This window comes from Bicyclus anynana, chromosome 2, assembly GCF_947172395.1.
Source record: "Bicyclus anynana chromosome 2, ilBicAnyn1.1, whole genome shotgun sequence".
Taxonomy (NCBI): domain Eukaryota; kingdom Metazoa; phylum Arthropoda; class Insecta; order Lepidoptera; family Nymphalidae; genus Bicyclus; species Bicyclus anynana.
The window spans coordinates 2612928-2626911 of record NC_069084.1 but is presented as its reverse complement, the minus strand read 5'-3'; the positions used below and the strand labels follow the sequence as shown (position 1 = coordinate 2626911).

At 36.0% G+C, this 13984-nt stretch overlaps 1 protein-coding gene across 2 annotated transcripts in view; it reads right to left on the bottom strand.

Annotated features, from left to right (window-relative positions):
- Nucleotides 1-153: 153 nt before the first annotated feature.
- The window catches only part of LOC112045352 (trichohyalin), a 33474-nt gene continuing 19643 nt past the window's right edge, over nucleotides 154-13984 (bottom strand). For both annotated transcript variants that reach the window (XM_024081503.2, XM_024081511.2), the window contains 8 exons: nucleotides 12310-12483; nucleotides 10984-11171; nucleotides 10213-10297; nucleotides 9366-9531; nucleotides 7657-7775; nucleotides 6753-6847; nucleotides 5696-5798; nucleotides 154-4910 (listed from right to left, as the gene is read on the bottom strand). In XM_024081503.2, the coding sequence (XP_023937271.2) occupies nucleotides 3957-4910; nucleotides 5696-5798; nucleotides 6753-6847; nucleotides 7657-7775; nucleotides 9366-9531; nucleotides 10213-10297; nucleotides 10984-11171; nucleotides 12310-12483 (1884 nt within the window). In that variant the 3' untranslated portion in view covers nucleotides 154-3956. The remainder of the gene's footprint in view (nucleotides 4911-5695; nucleotides 5799-6752; nucleotides 6848-7656; nucleotides 7776-9365; nucleotides 9532-10212; nucleotides 10298-10983; nucleotides 11172-12309; nucleotides 12484-13984) is intronic.

Below are 13984 nucleotides of genomic sequence, written 5' to 3'. Positions count from 1 at the left end.
TCGACTGGTCACGTGATCAAGATCTGTCATTCCCATACATTTTTCTAGTTTTCGAAGCGTTAGCGATCGTAGAAAGAGAATCGACGTGCCAATTGGGGACTGGGCAGAACCGTATTTGGTCTCCTGTAACTTGTGAAAAATAAAACCAACACATTAGCAATAACTGAAATTTAATGAAATTTTAAAAACAATATTTTCTTTATAACATTATCATGCTTATAAATTGTAATGGACTACTTAAACTATAATTTATCTCTAACCGACTTAAAAAAAAGTGTGATCTTGTGGTTTGTTTCACGACTTTCACAGGTGTGTAATTTTTCAAGTCGGGTTCAATATATATTTCAATATAGCTAATGTGCAAAATGGACAAATTTGGCGTTATTATGAGTATTAGCGAAGTCGCAGGATGACCCTACAGTGTTCCCAATTACCGGCCCTAAAGAAAACAATCCGTCTTTTCACAAACTTGGCGGCATAATTTTGTAGCTCATTATCGAACATTATAAAAAAATATTTAATATATTTTTTAAATTTTCGAAGTGTTTGTAAAAGGAGAATCGCTATGTAACGTGGCTAGAGGCTCTGTAGCCAAGTCGACGTCGATTCTCTTTCTACGATCGCAAACGTTTCGAAAAACTAGAAAAATGTATGGGAATGACAGATCTTGATCACGTGACCAGTCGATAGCAAATGTCATTCCCATACATTTTTCTAGTTTTCGAAGCGTTAGCGATCGTAGAAAGAGAATCGTAATCTTCAGAGGCTCTGCAAGATCACCCTGCGATCGGCGCAAATATTCGCAATTATACTAAAAAGCGCATAAAAATATAATTGGCTACTATAACATACAGCAACAACAACACCTTACCTTAATATCACTTTCCGTATTACAAATTACAAGCTCTTGTGGACTCTTAGCCTACGCGACAGTCTTTCGAACACTTATAAATTATAAAAACAACTAAATTGTTGTACACTCAACTTAACACGTAACTAAAAATACACAGTAGCTACAGATGATTGTAAATTCAACAATTGATAGCAAAATAAAGAATTTAAATTTAAAAATACGACCTAATTTCCAAATTCAACAATTGATAAAAAAAAATAACGAATTTAAAAATACTACCTATTACAGAAAAAAAAATTTAAGAGAACCTTTTTTTACACATTTTGTAATACTAGTAGACTGGTTCATTTTGGATTTGATTCATTTTGAAGTTGAGTAAATTACACATACAGAAAATTTGAGACTAATTTTCGTAAAAACTCCAAAAAATAATTTAAAATCGGTAAAATTCAATTTCTCAGATCAGCTTTCCTTGGGATTAATAAAACATCTGCAGGCATATCATAGTTTTGTGTACAACAATTTGTTAGTTTAACAAAAAATGCAACCTAAGAATAATCCTCGCCTTATTGCACTATAATTATTCCACTAAAACAGTTAGAAACATGCGACACTGAAATAGTTGCAGCTTACAGCAAAACTAAATTGTGTTTTTAGCTTACAGCTGCATACGCATTAGTTAGCCTGGGACTAGCCAAGTGGCAAGTCAATTCTCTTTCTACAAACGCTAACGAAAATAAATAAAATAAAGTTACCATAAAAGCGAATTTCTAAGAAATTGAAACAGCGCCATCTAGTGGCACTACTGTACAACTGAAAAACTCGGATTTTTATTTAACTCAGATCTGTCATTTTTTATAGTTTCGATAAAGCGTTACCGTTTGTAGAAAGAGAATCGACTTACAAGCCCCTGGCCAGAAATATAAAAAAAAAAACTAGAACGCCACAAGTATTTCAGCAGTCTGGTTTGCTAATGTAAGAAATTAGTTCAATTTTTTTCCACAACATGGATTTTTTTTGTGGTCTGCACAGATAAAAATAACTTAGATGTTATATTGATTATAGTGTCTAATACCTATTAATAATAATTGTTTTTCTAAGAACTAAGAGAGGTACTACTCGGACAGAAGGGTTTTCTTTCATCCCAAATTCAAAATTGGTTATTCAATTGGCTTGGTTCAACAATTTCAAACAAGTTTGACTATTTGTACAGACTTTGATCACTAATAACTATTGATTATAATTTAATTAGAACTACATTTGAAGCTTAAAAGTAGGTAATAAAATTAATTCACTCACAAGGGATGTGACCAAGTGGACATAGTAAAAAAAATTGATGGTATTTCTATCAATGGGCTAACGATTAATTCTAAATAGTGCAACACCTATATTGAAAAGGATATCTAGACCATAGTAAAGAAATAAGGAAGAACTAGATTTTAGGCCATTTGGCAAAGAAGTTCAGAAAACAGAGGGTAGATCAAAAAAGTTTTAGGAAGAAGTAGTTTTGGCACTACACTATTACGAAGAAATTTAACATTTGGCATATTTTAGATATTTTTTCTTATTATTCCGATTACATCAAAGTTGAAAAAGTTAAAAAAAAAATACAATACACAATAATTACTTATTTAAACATTAATTATATAATTTCTAAATAAAAGAATGAATTGTATTATAAATTATGTAAAGAATATTTTCGAGTTTATTATTATTATATATGAGTATATAAAGAAGACAAGAAAGGGATTATCAAAATGCCTTTTTATTACAAAAATGGTTTGTATCACCTATCTTGTTTGAAAAGAAAATGTTTAAAAATATAATATTTTCAGCTGTACAAAATTACATATATAATCGACCTTCTTGTATTCAAAATTGGATAATATTATATACCTATCGAAATTGTTCATCATCAATATTTAGAAAATTATATTTATATCTTGATATTATTATTATTTTTCATTCACATTATACATATTTATAACGATTATTTAATGATATATTTCAATTATTATTTATTTACAATTAAATATGTTTTACATAACATGTGATATTAACTATTGGACAGTTCAAATTAGGCGTGTTATATTTTTAAAATTGACAAAAAATTACGCTTACATAATAATTATTAATTTCAAGCATTATTTTATTCACATTATTATAACATAAATTATTATTTTATTTTGTATTAACTATATAATACAATACAAAAATCAATATAATTCAATACAAAAAATATAACACACAAACACAAAACAATGCAACAACATTAAACAGTTTACAAAATAGTGCATTTCAAAAATATACACATACATTAACAAAAAGATTATCTTTCAATACTTAACATATTAAAAAAACACAACAACTTTAGCAAAACTGCATACTTCCTTTTTGGAAATTGGTTTTTCAACATATTAAATTCTAGTTCACCTTCTATTCATATTATGAAGGTATACCCTTCATAATATGGGTAGAAGAATAGTGAGTTAGCTGATTCCTTCCATTTCTTTTTTATTTTCTGCAAATTGCATTTTTTTTTCTAGAAGTTCATAATCATCATCAATATCATAGCTGTTCATAGCCGATGAACATAATTTATCATTTCTAGCAACACAATTATTATTATACTCATAGTTATTCAACATATTGTATGGAAAAATCAGAAGGTAATTCATCTAGCCATTATAATATAACTAAGAAAAACGTCTAGAAAAATGAATTTTATAACCTAAATAGTTAATAAATTGGTAATAATTTGTTCAATATTATTTTATGTAATTTTACAGCGATACTGACAATGGTCTAAGATACGGCATTAGAAAAATATACTCTCATCTGTTATTCATTAGTGCTATGAAATAAATGTTCACAGTGACATATTGCAATATAATAGTCGCAATTTAACTAGGCAATTTAATTTTCACACAAAATCTAGGAAATCATGAACTAGACTAAAGACAACCTAATACAGTTAATAACCTAATACAATTAAACATAAAATAAGCTTTCAGTTGACATAAGATGATATTCATTATCCCAAATAAATAACAGATAAGGGTAAATATTCTTTATGCCGGGTCTTGTACTATGTAAAATGACCTCAAGTCTGCGTTTTTGACAGCATTTTATCCAGCTTAAGCTGCTCAAGCTGCAGTTGTCTGCGAATGGAGCCCAGTTGTGTGAGAATGCTGACATTCTTCCCCTTCTCGTTGGGCAAGCACTTCAATATGTTCTTCTGAACAACTGGCACCTTCCATTTGTCTTCAACCATCTGCATTTTGTCGCTTAGTTCTGAAGTTTTCTCCTCAAAATTAACTTTCAATTTTGGAGAGTGCCTCAAAACTGGTATAGGCAAAGTGTCTACCACTTTCTCTTCTCGATTCCTTTCAGATTTGTACATATATTTGGAATTTTCAAAAGCTTTGTCGGTATTTTCTGAGAACTTTTTAATATCTCGCTTGGTTATATCGTCTTGGTAACCTCTTTCTAGAATGTTCTCTTTAGAATTTCCCAACTTGTCCAATTTTTCCGTATACTTTCTAGATTGCAAATCAATGTTTTCGGAAAATTTTCTTGTGTCCATTTCCTTTTTTTCGGGGAATTTTCTCATTTCTTTTTCTATGTGTTCGGGATATTGTCTCGCATATTTGTCTACATTTTCGGTGAACTTCGTATCTTTTTCGTAAAGCCTGTCTATTTTTTCGGAAAAATTCCTGTCCTTCGGCATTTCATGTACTAAAGCCTTTTCTATGACAATGTTTTTGTTATCAACTTTACTCGAACATAGATTTTCTCTTGACGGGTTAAGATTTCTTCTTAGGTAACTTTCGACATCATAGTTTGGAGAGAAAATTGCATTATCTGGTACGTTTGAAGAGTATGGCGGTTTTTGGTAAAAGAACGGTAGTTTTGAATGTACTGGAGAGTCGCTTTTTGATGTGTTTGTTGGTCTTTTAGGATGTATTGCAGCTTTTAGTAATGCCTGGTGTTCTAAGTCGATCTCTTTTTGGAGAGCTGTTCTTTTCCTTTCGTATTCTATAGCGTTGTCTTTTGCCTGTAATGTCAACAATCATATTAAAGTTTCAATATCAATACGTATTTGACACAGTAAATATATTGATATATGTATCTGTAGACCTAATAAGTATAAAAAGTAAGCAAAAAAGATAATGTTATTACTCGTTATTAAGGTTAATATAAGGTATTTAAATATCTCGTTCACATTGACAATATCTCTCTCATTGACATTGACATTAACAGGTGTCAAAAACGCAATCTCTGAGCAGCCGCACTTTACCTCTTTCGTCGTGATGGTACGAAAGAGAGAGCAACGTGTAAGACAAACATAGATAATATAATGTAGGAAATAGTAGTCTGGGACATCGCTCGTCGACGGTGGTAGGAAAAAAGTAGGGATTTAGAGAGGGGTAGCTATCCGTTGGCGGGAACGACTTGCGACATAAGGCGCTCGTCGTCCGATCGGCTTTAGTGTGCTCGAGCCGTCCACATTACTTGTTGTGTAATTCTTTATAGGTTACTTGGGATAGGCGGGAAGAGTGACTTGAGTGGAAAAGGGGAGTGTTGATTAACTATCATAGACGTCTTTAACCCTACACACAACGTTTACAAGTGCGTGACTTCACTCAAGGTCATTCCTTGCCATTCAAGGGTCATATTTTGGTTACAGTTTGATTCATTAATTAAGTTGTCCTGACAAAGGTTGTGAATCATAACCTTTGTTCGACATTGGTTTTCTTATTTTTGTAATCCACTTCCGAGTCTGTTAGAAATAAGGTAATATTTAGCTAATATAAGGTAATATTAGCGAAGTGCACTCACAGCAGAGTTGATCTCGTGGTGTCTGTCTATTTCTCTCTCCTGCGCCATCTTCAGCGAGCGCAGCTGCTCTTCCAGTCGACGCATCTCCGCTTGCTCCAACATCCTGTATACAAAATCACACCAATACTATAAAAGTCGTAAGTTTGTGTGTATGTTTGTTACTCGTTCATCAGCTACTTAAAAAGAAGACTTCTTTAATTAAAAAGAAGTGTGTCTGCTTGAGTTTACTGACGCCTGAAAAGTGAAAGGTGCGCAACCGAGGAGCCGCAGCTGCTCATATTTTTTTCATACCGGGGGCTATTATATGAAAATCGATTGTTAAGAAGTAAACTCCAAAAATCACAATAATACATTGTCTGCTATAACTTTGACAAAATATAGTTTTAAATGCTGAAATGCGCGCCACGAGATATGGAAGACAAATAGGCAAATGTCGACGAATAGCTGATAGAACTGATAATATCTTTCTTGTAACAAGAGCGAATTTTTTTTTAATATGACCATATTAAAAAAAAAATTATTGGTTGTCCATGTATTTTCTCTTTACGAAATATATACTTAGTCAGGAATCCCTAGAACCTTTTGTAAATCTGATTACTAAGAAGCTAATTTTTCGTGAGTAGCTTCATCTCGATGAGAAGATCAACTTTTTTATTTACGAAAATTCTTGATTCTGGTAGCTGTACCAGAAAAAAAACATTTTGTTAGTAACAACTTTTAATAACCTCGTTATTGATACAAGTTGGGAGGCGGGTAGACAACTTTTGCTACTAACAATGTTGATAGTTACACAATTTAACAGCCACAATGTCCTACAAATTGCGTGGTACGTTATCTCGTTCCGACGCTCTGAAATTTTCATTTCCTGGTAACTCAGTTAGCTACCAGAATCAAGAATTTTCGTAAATAAAAAAGTTGATTGTCACATCGAGATGAAGCTACTCACGAAATATTAGCTTTTTAGTAATCAGATGTACAAAATGTTCTAGGGGTCCCTGACTAATATTGCTAACGAATGCAATGCCTACTGGACTAAGGTGGTTAAAATAAAACGTACTTCTCTCTATTCTTTCGTTCTTCTTTTATCCTCTGCTGTTCCAGTATCTGGTTCTTCAGCTCTTGTTGGTAAGAGTGACGTCGTTCCGCCGCCTCCTGAAGTATATTTGTAAATCTATGAGATCAGTTGATAAAAGTATTTTTTTATAATATAAGTAGTATTCACAGACAGACAATTCAATTTTATTTATATCTATGTATTATGAAACAAAAAATAAAAATAATTAATGATGGTTCCAAAAATTATGAAAATTATTTATCATAAACTATAAACTATTTGTTTTTTTCTTTGTAAAAAATACTACCAACCAACCAACTAAATAAATGAAACGTAACTCCACATTTTAGTAAACTAGAAGTTGTTTCCGTTTTATTTAATTATTTATGGGTTACTTGGAATAGGCGGGGAGAGTGACTTGAGTGGAAAAGGGGAGTGTTTGTTAACAGTCAAAGGCGCCCTTAACCCTACACGCAACGTTCACAAGTGCGTGACTCCACTCAAGGTCATTCTCTGCCATTGTAGTGTCTTATTTTGGTTACAGTTTGATTTGTTAATTTAGTCTCCCTGACAAATGTCTTTCGTTCGACATTAGTTTTGTTATTTTTGTGATCTGCTAAAAACACTATCACACTAATATAATAAAGGCGAAAGTTTGTGTGTTTATGTGTGAGAATGTTTGTTCCACTTTTACGGTGAGGCTACTGAAGCAAGTTGGTTGAAATTTGGAATGGAAATAGATTTCACTCTGGATTAACACATAGGCTACTTTTTATCCCGGAGAAATCCATTGTTCCCGTGGGATTTGAGAAAAACGTATTTTGGGATACGTAAACGTACATTACGTGGGATTTTGAATTCCACGTAGACGAAGTCTCGGGCGTAGTATTTTATATAAGTGAGGTACCTTCTCGGCGCGCTCGTTCCTCAGGCGGATGGCCTCCGCGTCGAAGATGGACGGCATGTAGCAGTGGCGAAGCTCGGAGCACAGACGCTCGCGGGGCGCGCGCGCCACCGACATGCGCACTGCAGACATTTGTTCACATTTAAACCCTCGTCTTACTAGACACGGGCATAAGTTAGTTATTTCTGCATATCGTCTCCAAAGAGTAAAATAATCTTTTGTAGGTTTGGGTGTACTCTTCTATAACAAGATCCCCAAGACTGTGATGGACCTGCCAATGCATAGCTTTAAGCAATGTGTTAAAAAACATTTACTCAGTCGAGGTTACTACAACATTGATGAGTTCCTTAAAGATAAAAGCGCTTGGAGGCCATTGGATCAGCTTCCACCTTCACACAGGAAATAAAACCATAAGAAATTGTAATTGTTATCAATTGTAAATTATAATACTGTATGACTTTTTCAAAAGAGAAACTGTTGAGTTTGTTGCCGGTATCTTCTCAGCAGAACCTGCCTTCCGAACCGGTGGTAGAATCTTTACAAATAGTCAACTGACGTGTCAAAAGTGCTTGTAAACTAAGCCTACTTGAAATAAATGATTTTTGATTTTGATTTTGATTTATATATTTAACGTATTAACTGTCTCGTCCGAAGTTCTTCAGTACATGAAGACAAGTCTTCGAGCAATGCGTGTTGCCAGTTCCGAGACCTGGTCTACCCTGGAACTATGGGCCTCATAAGAAGGCTCAGAGTCAGAACGGGGGCACACGATGCGTTGCGCCGCCGTTAAAGTAATGTTCGACGCATAGACTTGACAGATAGATTTGACAGCCGCGTGGCGCAGTGGGTAGTGACCCTGCTTTCTGCATCCACGGCTGTGGGTTCGATTCTCACAACTGGAAAATATTTGTGTGATGAGCATGGGTGTTTTCCAGTGTCTGTGTGTATTTATACATTATATAAGTATTTATATGTAGTATATTAATATTATAATATCAACTATCTTAGCACCCATAACACAAGCTACTCTGTATGCTTACTTTGGGGCTAGATAGTGATGTGTATTGTTTAAGTATAAATATTATTATTATATTTATATTTATAGACAACTGAGCGGTGCCGCTCCGACATCGTCGCAATGCATTCACCCCTCCCCGCCTCGTCTGGTGGTTGCAAGTCTGGTGCGGCGCCGGAGCGCATTATGTGACATGGCACAGATATTTCTATGTAAGACGACGCAACGACTCTCACACAGCGAGTGATGGAACGAGCTATGCTCGTATCTCTGTGAGATCATTTTTTTTTTATTCTTTACAAGTTAGCCCTTGACTACAATCTCACCTGATGGTAAGTGATGATGCAGTCTAAGATGGAAGCGGGCTAGCTTGTTAGGAGGAGGATGAAAATCACCCCTTTCGGTTTCTACACGGCATCGTACCGGAATGCAAAATCGCTTGGCGGTACGTCTTTGCCGGTAGGGTGGTAACTAGCCACGGCCGAAGCCTCCCACTAGCCAGACCTGACCAAATTAAGAAAATCTCTGCCTAGCCGGGATTCGAACCCAGGACCTCCGTCTTGTAAGTCCACCGCGCATACCACTGCGCCACGGAGGCCGTCCAACATCGAATCAGAAATGAAGAGATCCGCAGAGGAACCAGTCACTGACATAGCTGATGTTGCTCCGGATCACGAGCTCATGTGACCACACCCACCGTCAGCGTCGCCATAGCTGCGCCGGCGCTCGCTGGCGCTGCCGCTGCCCCACTCGCGCCAGTCCCAGCGATGCGCCGCGCACGGCTGGCGCCCGTCGCCCACCGCGTGCGGGGACAGCTCGCGCTCCGCCTGCGTCAGCTGGTTCACAGCGGAGGACTGGCTTATCTGGAAATGTAACATCATCACCAGGAGGTTTTTCTCAGAATGGTTATGCTAATAGTCCACCACGCTGGCCCAATGCGGATTGGTAGACTTTACACAAATAGAGAATCAAGAAAATTCTAAAGTATGTATTTGAAGAAGAAGAAGAAGAAGAAATACTTTATTGCACACAAAAATACAATTATAAATTGAAACATTAAAAACATAAATTAAACTTAGCATGCAAACGCGGCCTTATTACTATAAGTAATCTCTACCAGGCAACCCCTGACGAGAGAACTTGCGAAGAAAGAGCGGGAAGGTGCAATACATTATATTACAAGTATTTGAATAAAGATTTGTGAGACAGCGTGGACACCATCACGCTGCCAGTCATGTTAGTAATTTTGTGCAATAACGTTTTGTGTTGTAATTAATGTTTATCATAAATCGTTTAGTGTGGGCGTGGACAACATGTCGGGCAGGGAAGGTGAACCTACACCCAACGTCACAAGTCCTGGGACCTGTTCGAGGTGTTTCCTCTACCACAAAATGATTTTACAAACACTGTCCCTGCTACTCATTACGTCACAAAATATGAAGGTACAAAGACAGTGTTTTAATTAAAGACTCCACCTGGGTTACTATGGAGGAACAGCCATAAGAGTTACCCAGCTAGGTATAGGAGAATTTACAAAAGCTCACATCAAATAGCGCGTCGTCTTCAGTCTGCACAGCCACTGAGAGCGGAGTGCTGCGATGGTCGACTTGCACCCCCGTGTCCACTTTACTGGAATCAATCAATATATTATTTATATAAATCTGAGATATATATGACTTAGGAGTAATGTCAAATGTCAAAGACAACACTTCTGAATAAGCTATCAGACATTTTATATAAGTAATATGTACTAGTATATGGATTGTAGATTTGTACTACTATATTGATAGTACAAATCAGTTCCATAATTTTTTTTATAAAACAATTTTTTTAATCGAGTATCCTTATGAAAGAAAAATAATTCTTGCTCTCAAAGCTTCTTCTACAAAACAAATAAAACATTATTTATAATAATAGTATTATAGTACATTAGTAATTTAATCTGTAATGTTTAGCAAAAATTAGATCTTAAAAATCTTAATTGCAGCAGCTACAGCATTGAAAAAACTGATTAAAGATAGAAAAAAATAAAAATCCGAAAAAAAGTATATAACTTGGTCATCCTAGGGATTTTTAGAAGACTATTCAAATTTTAGAATATTAGGTAGTGTATTGCATTTGCGTTTTATCCATTAATTACGGGACACCCTGTATATTTATCCGTTTCACTTTAACTAACAGACTTTTGTATCCAGACACGCAGAAGCACAACAACCAAATTTGGACCGATGACTCAGAGTCATAGTACATATCGTAAAAATAAAAAGTATGTAACTATTCATTTTAATTAATATTATTATTTCTGGCTAACTCACTTGACGTATGTATTGTTAGCGCCCGACACGTAGGAATGGCTGACGCTGGCGCGCCGTCTCTCCGGACTGACGACTCGCTCTAACTCCAGTCTCTCTCTCTCCCTCTCCTCGCGGAGTCTCTCTTTCTCCTCTCTCTCTTTTTGTTCGCGCTCCGCTTGCTCTTTCGCTTCTTGTTTTTTTTTCGCTTGCTACCAATAATAAAGTGTATTTTAATTTTCGAAGGAAAGTTGACAGAATTTAAAATTTAATCCTGCAGACACGTCTAAATACTAAAATAGAGATTAACAAACATAATTATGTGCACCGTAATTTTCTTTCATGATTACAAGTATTTTCAATTACAAGTAGGTACAATGACAAAAGTACCTGAAGCTGTCATTATTAGGCAAGTAAAGATAAAGGCAAAAGAAAATTATTATAAACTAGCGGACGTCCGCGACTTCGTCCGCGTGAAACTCAATGTAAACTTTCAACTACCCCTACCCTACCCCTACCTCGTTTTCTAATTATTATTAATATGAACTTTATACCATAACAATAAAGCTCAAATTGGCTACGTTTTAGTTAGAAAATATTTGTATCGGAAAAAGAAAAGGGCTATTTTTATGGTTTTTCCGGCAATTATTTGAATTTTTCTCGCCGTATAAACCATCCTAGAACTACTAACGAATATTTAAAAAAAGATTTGGCCAAATTGGTGCAGGCGTTGTTGAGTTATGCGCTTACCAACGCATTTTGCGATTCATTTTTATATTATAGATTAGCGCCCGCAACTTCCTCTGCGTGGAAAAAAAGTGTAAAACTATATACACTCGTATTCTACGTATAAACCTTCCTGTCGAATTCTTCTTTTTCGAGTGCCTCTCCGACTAGCGAAGGTTGGTAGTCAGTTTCGTAAACACTTCCTTATTTTTTGCGAGGCTAAATAATTCTGAGACACTCGCGATCCCGGTCCACTCTCTGATGTTCCTCAACCAAGACTTCTGCGACCAACGCCTCTTCTGTTACCAACTTTTACCATCAAGATGTACTGTAGGAGTTCGTATCTATCGTGCTTTAGCACTTACTTTATAAACTTTTGCAAATGCTTACTCCTCTTGTCAGTCTGTCTAATTGCCCACATTGCGAACGCTTCTATACGAATTACTCTGTCTTTCATGAAACCCTTCTTTTTGACGGCCTCCGTGGCGCAGTGGTATGCACGGTGGATTTACAAAACGGATTTTCGGGAACCGATTGAGATTTTCTCAATTGGCTCAAGGGCTAACTTGTAAAGAAATAAAAAAAAATACGCTTGCTGCGTTCGCTCTAAGGGTAGGGACTGACCTGGTCGAGGTACTCCTTGTACTGGCGCTGGCGTATCTTGCGCAGCGTGTTGCGCCGGCGCTCGTACTCGCCGAGCCCGAGCAGCACGTCGCCTGCGCTGCGCTCGCCGCGCACCAGCGGGTTGTTGGGCGAGTATTCGCCCGCCTTCAACATCGCCGGCAGCCCTGCGTAGCGCTGGGGAAGGGAAACCATCATCATCATTCTTTAAGTTTTAGTAGTTTAATTATGCAGCTTGCAAAATTTGGAATGATTTACCACCACCAGTTCGATTATCCAAAACGATATGTTTCAAAAAAATAATTAAAGTACATCTTCTAGAGCTACAAAAAATTTAAACCAATATTTTCCAATACATTTTTCTTTATTAGTATACCCCCCCCCCATTCATTATTTATTAATAGTCCTAAACTTTTCTTTAAGCTTGGTAATGTAAGATTAATGTATTATTACTAATCGTATATTATTTTATATAATTTTATTATTTAATAATTATTGTTAGCGACGCCGCAAAAGTATTTCCGATCGGTCCGTGTCGTCCTGGGGTCACGCCTGAAAATCAGCACTACAGCTCTCAACTGTAGTATCGAGCTGAGGCAGCGCCCTATTCAGCTTAATCTCTTTATTATATTATTATACTAAGTACAGACAGAGTAACTTTGTAATTTAAGTAGGTATCTTTATGTAGCTTGTAAGCTCTGTTAGTATTCGTTTGTAGTTTCTTCTTGATTTTTAATTTGTTTTTTTTTTAGCTGAATAATGGATTTTATTATTATATTATTATTATTATTAGTAGTATGAAACCCTTCGTGTCGCCGCACACAGGAGCCATGCCGCCAACTAAAGTTGTAAGCAGCGTTTTGTGGCGTGTGGCGGCTATTGGCGTCACCATATAAAATGCGGCGAGTGTACAAAATGTGTAAAAACTACAGATAAGAGATCGGTAGTGGCATTTTGTGACTGTGCCTTCGCTCCCGTGTGAGGGGACACTTAGATTAATTTCACCCGGGGATGTGGAACCGCCAATTTTTTGTGTCGCTAAGCAGCCTAAAACTGAAACACATCGTTCCAGTCCGAAAAGCATGAAAACCGCAGGCATAGATATGTTCGTAACAAAGCAATTTTTCATAGTAACGTTTAACAAAACCCATAAAGCTTTAAATCACATATAAAGGTAAAATAAAGATCTATGGTGGTGATTAAATCTATTAAATCTATACTAATATATAAAGCTAAAGAGTTTGTTTGTTTTTTGATTGAACGCGCTAATCTCAGGAACTACTGGTCCGATTTGAAAAATTCTTTCAGTGTTAGATAGCCTATTTATTGAGGAAGGCTATAGGCTATATATTATCTCCGTACTCCTACGGGAACAGAAACCACGCGGGTGAAACCGCGCGGCGTCAGCTAGTCACATATAAAGGTAAAATAAAGATGTATGTTGGTGACAAAGCAATTATTCGTAATAGTTATTTTGCTTCACAAAAAATATACACACGAAGGTTCCAAACAGACAAAACACTATTATAAAAGAAAACAATGGCTAATAACGTGATTATCATGCATGTACATTACCTAGTTAAGTATGTACTAGAGGCATTAACTGGTAATTAAGTCAGCGGTCAACGACCCCGCTGTCCGCTGCAACATGCAAATACTCTTTCCACATTCAATAAAT